The sequence below is a fragment of the Onychomys torridus genome, chromosome 4, assembly GCF_903995425.1.
Source record: "Onychomys torridus chromosome 4, mOncTor1.1, whole genome shotgun sequence".
In the NCBI taxonomy this organism is placed as follows: Eukaryota; Metazoa; Chordata; class Mammalia; order Rodentia; family Cricetidae; genus Onychomys; species Onychomys torridus.
The window spans coordinates 105,226,618-105,243,572 of NC_050446.1; the positions used below are offsets into that span (position 1 = coordinate 105,226,618).

The following is a 16,955-nucleotide window of genomic DNA, read 5'->3' on the forward strand; positions in this document are numbered from 1 at the left end:
AGAAACCCTCAAAACGTCAAGAGTGGGGAAAGCCAGGCATGGTGGAAAGGCCTGAAATCTCGGCACTTGGAGGCCGAGGCAGGAGGATCAAAGCCAGCCTGAGCTACAGAATAAGACTTAATTAAATAACACTAGGGAAAACAAGGAAAGCCTTGAACAGGTAAGAAAAGCATGCTCAACTACAGGTAGGTGGAGAAATAAGAGGACCCTTCCCCATAATTTCTTTCCCTAAGGCCCAATATTAAACCGTGTACATCTAAATTCAAGTTTCAGTCAAAACCACTTCATGCGAAATTCACTGTAGGTATGATTTACAAAGTCAGCCAGAGTGTGTGTGTGTGTGTGTGTGTGTGTGTGTGTGTGTGTGAATATGCACGTTTGTCTGTACGTGCGTCTGTGTGAGTGTATGGGGCACACGTGCCAGTACCTGCACAAGTCAGAAGAGGGCACTGGATACTCCCAGCCCTACATATATCGTAACATAAAAATCCTACCTTTAAGAAAGTAAAGAGCAAGAAACAGAGCCAGGAGGATGTGAGTTCGAGGCCACCCTGGTCTACAGAGTGAGATGCAGCACAGCCACCAAAACTACATAGAGAAACCCTGTCTCAAAAAAACAAAAAAACAAAAAAACAAAACAAAACAAAAAAAAGTAAAGAGCTTCCAGCACTGGGGAGGTAGAAGCAGGCGGGAACTCTATGAGTTCAAGGTCAGTCTGGTCTACACAGTGAGTTCCAGGCCATCCGAGGCTACTTAGTGAGAATCTGTCTCAAAAAACCAAAGGGAAAATAAGGAAAAGAGAAAACAAAAGGAAGTAAAGAGCCAGAGATGATTCTGTGGGTGGAAGTGCTTAATGTGCAAGCCTGATGACCTGAGTTCAGTCCCCAGACCCACTGTGAAAGGAGAGAACAAGTTACCCTCTTGACCTCTACACACGTGCCATGGGACCAATGTGCCTGCCCCGTGCCCCTCCTCCACCTCCCCCACAAATCCACTAATAATAAATAATAATTGTTTTTAAAAAGAAAGTAAATAAGCCAGGTATGGTACACACTCTTTTAATTCTAGCACTCTGGAGACAGAGGCAGGGAAATTACCACAAGTTCAAGGCTAGCTCAGTCAACACAGCAAGTTCCAGGCCAGCCAGGGCTATATAGTGAGAACTTGTCTCAGAAAAAAAGATCAGTAAGAAGCAAGTAGGTGGGTAGCATCTATTCTGGCGATGGATTTTTTTTTTTTTTTTTATAGTAAAGTTGCTTTTCCACTCTCAAGTCTCAAAATATGCAAATCAAGGGCCAGCAAAATAACTCAGTGGGTAAAAGAGTTTGCCACCAGGACTGATGACATGAGTTGGATCTGAGACCAGCATGATGGAAGGAAAGACTCAACTCCCAAAGTTGCCCTCTGACTGCCACATGTGCTCTGTCACACTTACACACACACACACATATCTCTGGTTAAGTAAATAAAAATGGGAAGCTGAAAAGATGGCCCAGCAGTTAACAACATGGACTGCTCTTGCAGAGAACCTGAGATGAAGTCCCAGCACCCATGTCCGGCAACTTACAACTGCCTGTAACTCCAGTTCCAGGAGAGCCAACACCTTTACTCATTGGGTACCTGCACTCACCTGCATATTCCCACAGACAAACACAGTATACTCATCCTTAAAAATAAATCTAAACTGAAATATTTTAAAATGCAATTATTTTTAAAATTCAAATAAAGGCTACTGAGCTTGCCATGGGGATACAGTCCAGAGGGGAGCACTTGGCTGCCATTTGCAAGGCTCTGGGTTTCATCCCTAGCACCCACACCAAACAAATATGGCACTTAGACACTCACAGACAGGCACGCACCCCTCCAGACAGCCTAGATTTATTGGATAGGTGCTCCAAGGTCGAAAGCATCCTGTTCAATATTCGTACAACATTTAAACACTTGCACACAGTGATACTATCTGGCAAAGCACTACACACTGTAAAGCCCAGGAAGAACTCCTGAGGGGCAGAGAAATTCAGTGTCAAGGTGGGAGCAACCAGGGCTCCTGAATGCACTGTTTCATTACTATCTACTGGCTCCCCTCTTCTTTCACGTCTTAAGTCATCCAATAAACACACTGCCAGAATGTGTGAAGGAATCCTGGGAAATCCAAGAGGAGAATTAGTGTTGGGGCTTGCAGAATGGCTCCGTGGGTAAAGGCACTTGCTGCCAAGCCTGAGTGAGTCCAATCCTGGAGATCCACACAGGAGGAAGAAAAGACTCCAGCAAGTTGTCCTCTCACCTTCATACTCTCACTGTGGCGTGCACCAGACAGACAGACAGACAGACAGACAGACACACACACACACACACACACACACACACAATAAATAAATGTAATTTAAAAATAGAATAGTTTTTTCCTCTTCATAGATTTGATCCAAATAAAACAAACAACACCCCCTAAATAAAAAAATAAAATACCCAAACAAGAACACAGAAAAAGCAGGTCAGGCGTGGTGGCACAAGGGAGGCAGAGGCAGGTGGGTCTCTTTGAGTTCGGGGGCCAGCCTGGTCTACAGAGTGAGGACCAGCCTCAATTAAAAAAAAAAAAAAAAAAAGACAGAATATGGGAAAAGCCATTCTTACATAGTGGTTGACAACCCCCTTTCATGGGAACAATAACATATTAGCTTTGCCAAATAGCTGCAAGTACGCAAACAAAAAGCCTCTTCTGGTTTAATGACAGCTTTAGCAGTGCCCAAACCTCAGCGACTCTCCCTTCCCTTTCTTATAGGTCCCTCCTGCAACACCTCCACCACTCCAACCTCCACGTTTCGCTGGCAGCCAGCCCCACACCAGCTCGGTCACAAACAATGCCCAGACTATCAAGGTCAGCCCCAAAGACAGAAAGCAGAAATCGGAAACAGATCTTCCGTACAGAAAAGGGCAGGACGGCCTTCCCTAATATCAACTCCCCTCCCCATACACCGGCACTCCTGGGGCACTCCTGGATTCCATCAGGGACCTGGTGTCAGCCGCTTTGGGGAGGTTCCGAGCCTTCTTTCCCTATCCATCCAGGTTTTTTTTTTTTTTTCCCCTCCTGCGCCCCCCAATGACCTTCACGTCCCTGCAACGGGCGCTCCCCAGGGTGGAGGGGGCACGGGATGCAGTAGCCAGGGGCAGGTGAGGGGGAGACGCTGCCGCTGTGCATGCAGGGAGCCGGGAACTCTATAACCGAGCCGCGGTCTGGGGCAAAGGCTCCCGACACCTAGGAGCACAGGGGGTCGGTCATGCGGCAGAGTTTCTGGGGCGCCACTCGCGTGAAGACAGGGCCTCTAGCGGTGGGCTGTCTGTGGGAAAGCTTCCAGGGGACACCGGTCCGTGGGGTGGGGATGTCACAATGGGGTCTTCCCAGGAACCGCGGTGGGCTGCCGAGCCACAGCCACAGCACGGTCCCTCCGGAAGGCCGCCGTCCCCCCCCGCGGCAAACGTTCTTCGGGGAGCCGTTTCAAACAATCCTCCGCAAGGAAGCCATATCAGACCACGCCCTGCCGCCCGAGGCGTAGCCGCTGCACGGCGCATCCCCGGCCACCCTTGGCGGCTTCGACCCGGCGTACCTGACGGAGGCCGCCCCACGGCCAGAGGTGCCAGCGAACCGCGCGCGGGGCAGCCTGGGCTGCTGTGGGGCGAGCGAGTCCATGGAGGCTGGCTGCGGAGGACCACGGGGCCGCGGAGGGTCGCTGGGGCCGGCACTGCAGCGGGCTAGCGGCAGGGCGGAGCGAGGGCGCGCCGAGGGGGCGGGGCAGGCGCGCGCGGGCACGCGGGGGCGGGGCGGGAGCGCGCGCGGCCGGGGTGCGTCAGTGAGAGTGGGGCAGAGCGCTGGGACGTGCCGCATTCTGGGCCCGAAGGGTTCGGGGCGCGGGTTCCAGGACAACACGTCTCTGGGCCTTAAGGTCTTGCAGCGTCCCGGGGATTCAGTGGGAACCGCAGCCATATTCGCCGACGCGCCCGGGGCGGGGACTCGCGCCGGCTCCGCCCCTCCTCGCCCTGCGGTGCTGGGGTACTTGAGGTCTGCCTGTCTGTACCTGGCATTTTATCCCTGGGTCTTCTGAACACCTAGCTTCTTGTCTCGTCGGTTGCACACTCACCTTTAAAACATTCGGCCCCTTAGCGATGCGTCCTGTTCAGGGCGCTGGTATCAGAGGGCTCACAGTATCCCAGGAGACCCCGCCCTTTGCAGTTCAGATCCTAGTTAGAATTGTTTCCAGCTGCGGTCAGTGGACCAGAAAGTCTCACAGAGCCCCCGTCTCTTCCTGAATAGAGTGGAGGGATGCCCACATCCTTTATCTACAGGACCGATTTAATGATTACGTCCAGCCCGTGTCCTAAATTCATCTTGTCATAGTAAATTTTAACAACCTGGGACTTTTTCCTGCCACAGTGATCAGCGTTTGAATCATTTATAAATAGTGCTGGCTGAAAAAATAAAACCCTCCTTCCGCTCATAAAGATTTTAACAATCCCCAACGTGTCTCCTGCAGGTTTAACGGAAAGAAGATCAAAATAAGAGGGAAATAAAAGTATTTTTTATATTCAAGAAAAGAAAATAAAATTTGCCTTCAGACCCAAATCATGAACGTGTAACCATTGTTTAGAGGTAACCAACACAGTCTCTGAAAATCAGCCAATCAGAGACAGCCTCTCTTCATGGGCTTCCAAATCAGCCAGTTATCAACAGCTTCTGAAAGCCAGCTAATCATTAACAGTAGCCCAATCAGCAGCTCAGTGGCTGGGCTTCGGAATGAAAGAGAGGTTCTCAGCCGCTTTGTTCCGCAGACCGCAGTAACAGCCATTTGTCCGTAAATTGCTAAACGGTCAATTTATTGAAACAGCACAACCCTCTACAGATCCAAACACTATATACATCTTTGGCTTTGTTTGGAGTCTGCTTTGAGAATACAGCTTTCCTTTGCAAGCAAGTGTGATATTCACCCCGCCCCCTTTAATAGGTTTTATGTAGCCTAGGCTGGCCTTGAGCCTCTAGCTTCAGCCTCCCTAAATACTGATATTACAGGTCTGCATCATCATACAGCTGGAAGGCTGATATAATTTGTCGCATAGACCAAAACTGTGTTCCATTGGACGTTTGTCTAATGCCGTGGTATGTATATACCACATCTCGCTTATTCATTTATCAGGTAATTGAATAATGGGTTATTTCCACGTTTTCTATGCCTTAGCTTGATGCCAGTATGAACAGATGTCGACAAATTTTTGTGAAGACTTTTTTTTCTTTTATATGTAGTATACTCCTTAAAGTAGATTGCTTGATCGTACAGAATCTCTATGTTTAATAATTTGAGGCAGTTCTAAACGGTTTTTTAAAAAAGCTACACCATTTATATTAACATTATTATCAAGGTATGAGGATTCCAATTCTTCCACATGTTCCCAAACATTTAATGTCTATCTTTTGGATTATAGTCATCTTACTGGACATAAGGTAGTGGGTTTGTTATAGTCATCTTTTCATGTGATATTGGAAAGAAATAGTGTGAACAAGAATTCCTGGAAAGAATCTGTTTCTGCAAGACTATTTGAAAACTACAGTGATATGGAGAGGTTGGAATGTTGTAGGTCCAGATGCTAATTACCTTATCTTGGGCTAGCTTTGGTCCCTAGAGTAGCCCTTTCTTGCCACCTTTGTGTCAGAACTAACATTCTGTGACTGATAGATTAAAATCTTTGGGATATATTGATTCAGCAGATTACTAGCTTCTGCTAACCCAAAAGCTAAAAATATCACCAGGCATGGTGGCACATACCTTTAATTCCAGCACTCGGGAGGCAGAGACAGGTGGATCTCTGTGAGTTTGAGGTCAGCCTGGTCTACAGAGTGAGTTCCAGGAAAGGCTCTAAAGCTACACAGAAAAACCCCTGACTAAAGAACAAATAAACAAACAAACAAAAAAAACTTCATGAAACTGCTTCTATGTTGAAACAGACTTTGGGGTAACCCGAATCTGTGTTCAGCTCCAGTTTTCTGGAGCCATAGTCACTGACAATGGGCCACCAAGTTACCATGCAAACTGAGTCATGCCCATTATGAGATGGCTATTATCAGACCCACAAAGCCATAAAGTAGGACCTACACAACAGCAATCCAGCCAATATCAAATGGAAGTGGTATAGATGTGATCGGGCCCAAGCTGGTCCTGAAGGCACAAGCAAGTTATGTGAAGAAGTTGCCCAAATGCCTATGGTTTTTACTCCTGTTACAAGGCCTTCTGTTTCCAAACCTACCTATGGCCTCAGGAGGTGTGCCTATGGTCAGTTGACTGAGGAAGAAAAGACCAGGGCCTGGTTTACTGATAGTCCTGCATGCTATGCAAGGCACCACCCAGAAATGGACAGCTGGAGCATTACAATTCCATTCTAGGATAACCCTAAAAGACACTGGCAAAGGGAAATCTTCACAGTGGGCAGAACTCTGGGCAGTACACATGGTCATACATTTTGCTTGGAAGGAGAAATAGCAAATGTACCATTGTTTACTGATTCATGGGTTGTAGCCAATGAATTGTCTGGATTGTCAGGGATGTGGAAAGAACATGATGAAAAACATCTGTGGAAGAAGTATTTGGATGGATCTCTCCAAATGGGCAAAGGATGTGAAGATAATTGTGTCCCATGAATTTTTGTTTGACAGGGTTCCTCTGTGTTTTCCTGTGTATCTGAAAATCTCTCTGTAGAGCAGGCTGGCCTGGAATTCAGAGATCCACCTGCCTCTGCCTCTGCCTCTGCCTCTGCCTCCTAAGTACTGGGATTAAAGGCATATGCCACCATGCCCAAATAATTGTGTCCCATGCAAATGCTCATCAGAAGGTGATACTGAAGAGTTCAGTAATCAAGTAGATAGGATGACTGGTTCTGTGGAGAGTCAGACTCTCTCCAGCCAATGCTGTCATTGTCCAAATATCCAGAAATAAGCTCAGCCTGGACTATAGGAGGATTTCTGGTGGTTAAATAAAAGCCAGTGTCCCTCAGGAACTCGTGAAACTGGTTCTCATCTGCCAGAAGGAGTCACTTCCCTTCCCTCTGGCAGAACAGACATATGGCTCCATTGACATATACCTGTAATTGTGTATCCAAACTCATGCTGGCCTCCAGGCCCCCTCAGTATCACAAGTACCTGCTATACATTTCAAAGTCCACACTAGTGTCCTAGCTCTTCTCACCTCCCCAGGCTTCCCTCCTCCCAAACACCCATTTGTTTTCTTTATAATGGCAAAGTGTGTGGTCCCGTGTCCACCCCAGCCCCCCCAAATTCTCACGATGCTTTCTCTGTTCTCCATTCCCTGCTTGATCTTCCTTCTCTCACAGAGAGCCCTAGCCGTCCGCAGTCTTTTGGTCATATTCAGTCTGCTTCCTTCTCTGCTTTGGACTCTTCCAGAAGCCTCTGGCTGTTCTCTCATATCTACAATAAAATCTTAACCATATCATGGAGTGGTCATGTCAGCGTTTCTTTACTGTGCCTCCTTGAATACATCTGGTGCCAAAATACTGTAGGGGTCCAAACGGACCTCTTTCCCAGGGTCCCAGCCTGCCCTAACTGAACAAAGCTGTCGATTAGACTGGATCATTTCTTTCTGCCGGCTTCTGCCACCCACCATATTTGACTCCAAATTTGAGAGTCCGCCTCTGCAGCCGCTTCTCTACCTGCTCTCATCGCTCATCTACTATGTCTGGGAAGTGCTTCCTGGGAGTGGCCTGCTCAGTCTCTGTCTCCCTCGCTTCCTGGAGTCTACTGCTAATACAAAAGTCATGCCTTTCTCATCCTACTTGGCCCAGGAACAAAGTGGCCATCGTGGAAGAGATGGAGGTTATGCATAAGCTCAACAATATGGACTTCCTGTCACCAAGGCTGGCCTGGCTACAGTTGCTGCTGAGTGTCAAGTCTGCCAGCAGCAAAGACTAAGAGTCTCTGATATGGAACCATTGCCCTGGGTGACCAGCAAGTGACCTACCAGGCAGGTTGACTACATTGGACCACTTCCTTTATGGGAAGGTCAATCAATGCTTTGTCCCTAATATAATAGATACTTATTCTAGTCATAAATTGCCTTTCCTGTATGTAATGCTTCTGCTAGAACACCATCCATGTACTTATAAAATGCCTTATCCATAGCCACGGTATTCTACAGAGCATTTCTTCTGACCATAGAACTCACTTCACAGCCAGAGATGTGGGCAATGGGCCTGTGCTCATGGAATCTACTGGTCTTAGTATGTTCCCCACTGTCCTGAAACAGCTGACTTGACAGAACCGTGGAGTGGCCTTTGCAGACATAGTTACAGTGCCAATTAGGTCAGCCTTTTGAAGTCATAGTTACAGTGCCAGTTAGGTGGCAGTATCCTGGAGTGTGGGGGCAGGGTTCTCCAGTAGGTAGTATATGCTTTGAATCAGCATCCAATATATAGTACAGTTTCTCTTATAGCTGGCATTCACGAACCGAGGGTTGGAAATGGAAATGGTTTCACTCACTACGACCCCTACTCATTTGCTAGGGAAATGTTCACTTCCTGTTCCCTCAACCTTAAGTTCTACTGACCTAGAAGCTCTGGTTCCAGAGGAGTGAGTGTTCCTGCCTGGAGACACAACAAACATTCTGTTGACCTGGAAGCTCAGACTTCCCCCTGGACATTTTGAGCTTCAGATACCCTTAAGCCAAAAGGCTGAGAAAGGAATAACAGTGTTAGAAGAGGTGATTGATCCAGACTACCAGGGGGAAATTGGATTACTTCTCCACTATGGAAGTAAAGGTTATGTCTTGAGTACAGGAGATCCTTTAGGGTGTCTCTTGGTGTTACCATGTCCTATGATTAAAACCAATGGGGAATTACAACAACCTAATCCAGGAAGGGTGATAAAGGACTAAGACACTCTAGGGTTGAAGATATGTGTCATTCTTGCAGGAAAAGACCTGGAACTTGCTGGAGTGCTTGCTGAGGGTGGAGGAATTACAGAATAAGTACTAGAGGAAGGTAGCTATAAATATCAGCTAAGGTTACATGACCAGTTACAGAAACAAGGATTGGAATTGATATGTGTTTCTGTAACATTTCATTAAGAAAATGCATATATTCACAGATATTTGTGTTTTCTTTTCTCTATTATCATGTAATATAACATCAATTGAGATAATACTGGAGATTGTGTTGTAAATCTCTATTATATTTAGAATACTAAGCATTTCTCAAAAGACTGTCAATTTGAAAATATATGATGTGTTTGTGGTTATAGGTAGGATAGTTATGTTATGTGTAATGATAAACTAGTTATTGTTTTTTTTTCTTTTCTTCTTTATTTGGTTTTTTGTTGTTGTTGTTTTTTTTTTTAGATTGGATTTCTCTGTATAGGCCTGGCTGTCCTGGAACTCACTTTGCAGACCAGGCTGGCCTCAAACTCACAGAGATCTGCCTGGCTCTGCTTCCCGAGTGCTGGGATTAAAGGCATGTGCCATTACTGCCCAGCCAAACGTATTTTAACAGCAAACTTACAGGAACATTCTATGCTACAGACTACAGACATTAAAAACATGTACTTGGGCCTGGAGAGATGGCTCAGTGGTTTAGAACACTTGTTACTTTTCCAGAGGACCTGGGTTGGATTCCCAGGACCTGTAAGGTGGCTCAAAACCCTCTGTAGCTCCACTTCCGGGGATCCAAAGCCCTCTGCTGGCCTCCACAATGGCACATCTGTTGTGTACAGATACACACACAGGTAAAACACCATTGTTGCATAAATCCTAATTGGTCTTATAATAAAAAAAACCTGGAGCCAGATATTGGGGTAAATGCTGAAAGATCAGAGAGACAAAGGAACAAGCCACTAGAGAAACTTCTCACCACTACTGAATCCTCAGGCCAAAAGGGAGGCTAGATCCTGTCTCCATGAATCCTCAGACTGAATGCCCCTGAGATCTCTGTCTCCTTCTGTCTTATATTCCTTTCTCTGCCCAGCCATAGCACTTCCTGTTTCAACCTTGCTAATGCTGGGATTAAAGGCATGTGACTCCCAAATACTGGTAGGAAAGGCATGAGATCCCAAGTGCTAGGATTAAAGGTGTGTGCCATCACTGCCTGACCTCCATGGCTAACTCTGTGGCTGGCCCTGTCATCTTCAAGCAAACTTTATTTGTTAAGAGTACAAAGAAAATATCACCACACACCATACCCATAAAATAAAATTTAAGAAATTACATTAATGGGGTTAGAGAGATAGTTCAGTGATTAAGAGCACTGGCTACTTTTTCAGAGGACCAGGGGTCAATCCCAACACCCACATGGCAGCTCACAACCCTCTGTAGTTCCAGTTTTAGGGAATCCAACATCTTCTTTCTGGTATCTACTGACACCAGGCATGCAATTGGTGCAGAGACATCCATGTAACCCAAACACTCATACAAAGATAAAACTTAACATTTTTAATTTTAAAAAATAAGAAAGAATCTCCTTGCTAACTCTTGGCTCTATTTCACCATTTTATACAATCCTGAATCCCATGATGAAAGAATAGTCCTGTCCATGGTCCAGATCTGTGTTTCTACATCAATAAACAGAATGAAGATACGTTCTCAGAAGCAAACCCAGAGGTCCCTCTCTCAGGTGATTTTAGATTCTGTCAGTTGACAACACAGCCATCAGAGCTCCTTAGCAATCTTTTGTGGTCAAATGCATTCAAGAACATACTTTGGAACTAGAGGCAGTGGGAAACCAGCCTACACTGGTTTTGGGTGCATGCACAATGAGGCAAACTGTGTCCCCTGAGTGAACTTTTAGGGAAAATTACCTAAAATCATGTCTATGCATGATTGGGCATATATAAGATTACAATCAAATGCATCATGAGAAAGAACATGCATAGCAAACAAAGGCTTATGAAATCCAAGCCTGTCAATCAAGATAAAAAGCCACCCATACTCTGCCCCTAGCAACCGCCTCCTCATGTTGGGCCTACACCAAGATGCCCCAGGAAATAACCAGGGCACTGAAACTCAGATAGCTCCCTGCTTTCTTAGAGCATAGCTGTCCTGCACTTTTCAATTTGCTTTTCAATTTGTGTGTGGCCAGTGAGATAGCTCAGTGGGGTAAAAACACTTGCAGAACTAGCCTGACAACCTGAGTTTGATCCCCAGAACCCACATAAAGGTGTAGAGAGCACCAACTCAACCAAGTTGTTTGACCTGGACATGCACACCACAGTAATGCACTCCCCACATACATCATACACATGCGTGTATGCACACATACTGATAATAATAAGATAAAAATAAAGAAGTATGTGGCTTGCCTTGGCTCTTACTGTTCTCTGTCACGTTAGGAGCATATCACTGTAGTTGCTGGTCTTAGAATGAAGGGGCTTGTGAGATGGATTTGAATAGCAACTGTGGCCTGGAATTGAGATCAGTAGATTCCAATTAAAAACAGAAGAATTACAAAACTAAGAGTTTGGCTAGATATGGTGGCACACACCTTTACTCCCAGCATACAGAAGGCAGGGACAATTTCTGTGAGTTGAGACCAGCCTGGTCTACATACTGAAACCCTGCCCCCCCCCCAAACAAACAAAACTTAAGAATTCAAAGCTATGGGTAAAAATGTGAAGCTTGTGATAAGAGAATTTTGAGATGTATTAAGTTATAGGTCAGAGAATAGAGGGAGGAAAGAGATGAGATGCTCATTTTAACTCACAGCCCAAGTTAAATTAACAGAAAAAGGGAAAAAGACAAAGGGAGGAAGGAAGGAAGGAAGGAAGGAAGGAAGGAAGGAAGGAAGGAAGGAAGGAAGGAAGGAAGTTGTTTTGCATTCCTTTATAGGAAAGATTATCCTCACACTAAGACTTAGTCCCCCTACCTCTGCCTCTCCAGTGATGGGATTGCAGGCACATAGCAACACATCCAAACAATGTCCTGTCCTTTCTTGATACAGATGTGTGCTAGTACTTAGGCATTCTGGCCACCAATGATTTAATCCACTGATGGATGGACAGCTTAATAGCTACTGCAAAGTGGAGGAAAGTGACCAAGTTGCAGAGAGTCGTTCATTTGGGGAGATGGCTTTTAATGTAGCTTTTTCTTATTATTTAACATAATTTCTTTATTAAATCTTGGGAATTTCACATCATGCATCCTAATTCCACCCACTTCCATATCCTCCCCCTCACCCCTGCAGCGCCCCTAAAAGAAAACAAAACAAGCAAACACAAAAACAAAAAACCAAAACAAACAAACAAAAAACCTCCTCATTCCTCCATTTCCCCACCTCTCCAACACTTCTTCATTGGTTCTAGAGCCTCGGCATGTCATACAGTATATTCTTTTGTCCAATCTGCTTTAATCGCAAATCTTCATTACAATGAATTATTGGTCTAGTTCAAGGCCTCTCCTTTCTGGTACACCATCAACACTGGATCCTCACTGAAACTCCAATAAACTCTAGACTATCCTGAGGCCATCCCAAATCATGGAGCTCCTTTGGATATTATTCCACAGAACCACTCCCTTCACGAGCTCCTGCAGGTCCTCTATCTGTGGGCCTGGGTGGTAGCTGAGCTGGTCAGTCTGGGCCACTGGGGCTGTTCTCCACAGGCGAGGGGTGGAGCCAGCTCCCCTATACCCATGCCATCAGGGTAACCCCCCACCCACCCATCGCCTGCCCATGTTGAGGGGTAGGACTATCTCTCCCAAGTACAGAGGGCTAGCTCTCCCATGAGAGTAGGTCGGTCAAGGCCAGCTCTCTTGCTGCAGTGTCCAGTGAGGGGCAGGGCCAGCTTTCCCAGAGCCAGCAAAGGGCGGGACTGGCACAGCATGTCCATCTGATTTCATCATGCATGGTTCCTTTGGCCTCCTGAGGTGACATGGGCCTTAGACATCAACAGAGACCCCAGCTGCAGCAGGACCATGCACCCAGACATGGCTCTTGGCAGCAGCTTAGGCCTGGACCACACCATGGCCCCAGATGGCAACACAGGCCATCCAGATCTATGGCTGCAGCAGCAGCATGGCTCTTGGACACCTACATGGCCATTGCTGGCAGCCCAGACACTGAGTATCCTTGTGGCCTTTGGTGGCAACATGGGCCATGGATAACCACTTAGACCCTGGCTGTGGTAGGACCACGGACCCAGACATGGCCATTGTTAGCAGTTTGGGCCTGGATGTCACCATGGCCCTAGGTGGCAGGAAACCCTCCACATCAGCCTGCTTCCCACTGCCTTCACTTCTTCCATGAACCATTCTGCTTCTCTTTCTTGCCCATTTCTCCACCATGTACTTGCTCATCATAATGGCACCTGGGTCTTGAGGACCCAGGCTAGCCTGTGGGTGGCTTGCACCTGCCTGACTTAATGTAATTTTTTGCTATGGCCCCTTCTCTCCCACTCTTTCTGCTTCCCAGGCACCTTGAGGTGAGCAGCTTTGCTCCACTGCATGAACCTCATGGTGAGACTCTCTTTCACCAGAGACCCACAAGCAATGGAGCCAAATAAAAATTTTTTTTTTCTTTTACTGTGTTTCCTCAGATATTTTGTCACAGGGGCAGAATACTGACATGGAGGCCATGTGGCAGTCTGTCTTTAGTCTACCAAAGAAGCAGCAACCATTTTTTCTTTTTTTTTTTTTAAACTTTCTTTTTATTTATTCTATGTGTCTTTCACATCCTGTCTGCACATCATGTCTCCTGATCTCCCTCCCCCTCCTCCCAAAAAATAAAAACAAAATAAAATTTAAGAGAAAAAAGGGAGGGGGAAGAAGAAAGGGAGAATCTCATCATGGAAGCTGCAGTGTGACACAGTGAGTAACACAGTAAATGCATCCATACATTTTTTGTTTGTTTGTTTTTTCAAGACAGGTTTTCTCTGTGTAGTTTTGGCTCCTGTCCTGGATCTTGTGCTGTAGAGCAGGCTAGCCTTGAACTCAGAGATCTGTCTGGCTCTGTCTCCCGAATGCTGGGATTAAAGGCATGTGCCACCACCGCACAGCAGTATCCATACATTTTTAAATGCAGGTGTTTATCCCAAAGAATCATTGGTCTCTACTACACCATCAATGTTGGACCCTCACTGGGAATCTTCCTGGAGATCCTGCAGCACTGGGTCTGCAGGACCAACCCTCCCCCAAATATGCCCCCCCCCCCCAGCCTACAGATCACAGATGGAGTGGATGTTGGGATGGTTCTGGGCCTGGGTAGATGCAGGGTTAGTCAACCTGCCAGCAATTCCTTGTCCTCACACTAGGGTGAGCTCTCTGCATTGCCCTGGCTAGTTCATGCCTTGCAGCAATGCACAAGGGGCGGGGCCATTTCTCCAGCTTTCACATCCTAAGGGTGGGTTCTCCCACACCTTCAGGGCCAGCTCTCCTGTGTTGCCCAGGTGAGGTACAGGGGCCACACTCCCGAGTGCTGCAGCAGATAAGGGGCAGGAACAGCTCTCCCACTCTTATGACCTCAGGGCCAGCTCTCCCACCTGCCTCAGGCATTGGATGGGTGGGTAGGCAGGCATCTCTCCACTCATGCTGCCACGTGACATATGAGTGATGGGGACAGTTCTTCCATGCTCACTACTTTGGCGCTGGCTCACCCACACCTCCACCAACAGGGTCAGTGCTTCTGTGCTGCCCAGGCAAGATGTGAAGTCCAAATTCCCAAGTGCTGAAGCTGGGAAGGGGGAGGTCAGCTCCCTCACTCACCACGGGTGGCAGGGGCAAAGGGGGAGGGGAAAACTATATTTAAATACTGTGTCTGTGTGTGTGTGTGTGTGTGTGTGTGTGTGTGTGTGTGTGTGTGTGTGTCTACACACATACAATCTGTGTGTAGATGCCCATGAGGCCGTAAGGGCTTAGATCCTCTGGATCTGGAGTTACAGACAGTTGCGAATCCCTGATATAGGTCCCGGGAACCAAACTCATGACCTCTGCAAGAGCAGCAAGTACTCGTAACCGCTAAGCCATCTCTCCAGCCCTCCCTTTGTTTTCAGAGACCACTTAGGCTCAAAAATTTGGTTTAGGGACACTGAGATGGCTCAGTGAGTAAAGGTGATTGCCACCAAGCCTGACAAAGTTTAACCCCTGGGACTTATTCGGCTGGAACAGCTCACCTCTGCAAAAGCCCTCATTTCTCACTCTCTCTCCAAATCCCACCTTCTCAGAGACTTTCCAACAGAGACTGCTAAGTTCTGCATTCTTGGTCTTGGTGGCTTCTCCTCTGAAGCTGCCAGCTGCCCAATTCTGCCCTAAAGTGTTATAATTGGGCACAAACCCAGCTTGTGGTGGACACATCCTCACCCCATGCCTATAGGGGATTTAAATTTAAGCCCCCCCCTTTTTTTTTTTTTTTGGTTTTTCAGGACAGGGTTTCTCTGTGTAGCTTTGCGCTTTTCCTGGATCTCACTCTGTAGACCAGGCTGGCCTCGAACTCACAAAGATCCACCTGGCTCTGCCTCCCGAGTGCTGGGATTACAGGCATGTACCACACCACCCAGCCTTTAAGCTCCCCTCTTTAGATTGGCCATATGAGTTTTCTCCTGTCCCCTTCTCCTGCCTCAGTATCGGAGGGCTGGAGGGTTACCTGGTAGTTGTTTTATGCAGAATATACCTGGTCTTTTACTTTTTAATTCAGTTTGATCTGGTTCTCTGAGTCAGTGGAGAAACCTATTATCAGGGTACAGAAAATTTGTTAGAACCCACATGGTAGAAGGAGAGAATGGATTACCACAGGTATAGCTGGAGTTTTCTCCAGTCATGCCTGGCCCATGGTCAGGACAAATCTCTCTCACTCACCAGTCCCACAGCCACTCAGACCCAACTGAGTAAACCACAGAGACTTATATTGCTTACAAACTGTATGGCTGTGGCAGGCTTCTTGTTATCTAGTTCTTTTATCTTAAATTAACCCATTTCTATAAATCTATACCTTGCCACATGGCTGGTGGCTTACCAGTATCTTACATGTTGGTACTCAGGGCGGCAGCTGGTAGTGTCTCTCTGCCTCAGCCTTCCACTTCCCAGAATTCTCTTCTCTGCTTGTCCCACCTATAATTCCTGCCTGGCTACTGGCCAATCAGTATTTTATTTATACAGAGCAATATCCACAGCACACAGGTTGTTCTCTCTCTCTCTCTCTCTCTCTCTCTCACACACACACACACACACACACACACACACACATACACGATAAATAGATAACAAACAAACGAATGAATGAATGAATGAATGATGTATGTAATAACATTTCAGTATGGTTTGTCCTGGAGCTGTATGTCAGTAGAAGAGAACTTGACTAGTATACATGATGCCCTCCCTGGGACTACTTGGAGCATGACACAAGCCACAACTGTGTTCTCAGTGGCCATGTTTTGTGATTTTTCCACGATGTAGGAGAAGCATGCCCAACAGTCTTTAAAGAACAAACATTCAGGTTTTTGGGTTTCTGTACCATCTCATTCTTTTATCTAGATGACTGAAAGCAGGTTGATTGATTGATTAATTGATTATTGATTGATAGTCTGTCACCTTCCTGCTGACACTGACATTTTGTGAGATCCATTCTTTCTTCACTGAACTGTATCTCATGACTGAGCTTTTTATAGCTTTTTATAGCTTTTTTTCCATTGTGGACTTCAGTCCTTGTCCTACCTCCCCTAGCCCTGTCCATGTTGCTCAGTCTACTCAGTGACCCCACCACTGCACTTAAACCTACTGGACCTCAGGAACTTTGCTCCACCCCAGGTCCCTGAGAATGATGGCAAGAATCCAGTTGAGGGTGTATCATTGCTTGACCAATCAGCACATTGATTTTCCCAATTTCACTTGGGGCTGACTTACAGGTGACCTCCTTCCAGAATCTTGAGGCATGTTGCCCTTGAAATGGCTGTCAAATTCTCCAACTTCCTCTCCTCCAGAATTCAGTCTAGA

At 46.6% G+C, this 16,955-nt stretch overlaps 1 protein-coding gene across 2 annotated transcripts in view; it reads right to left on the reverse strand.

Annotated features, from left to right (window-relative positions):
* Positions 1-3,782, reverse strand: part of C4H20orf194 (chromosome 4 C20orf194 homolog) — a 123,066-nt gene extending 119,284 nt beyond the window's left edge. For both annotated transcript variants that reach the window (XM_036184164.1, XM_036184163.1), the window contains exon 1: positions 3,603-3,782. In XM_036184164.1, the coding sequence (XP_036040057.1) occupies positions 3,603-3,685 (83 nt within the window). In that variant the 5' untranslated portion in view covers positions 3,686-3,782. The remainder of the gene's footprint in view (positions 1-3,602) is intronic.
* Positions 3,783-16,955: the final 13,173 nt, after the last annotated feature.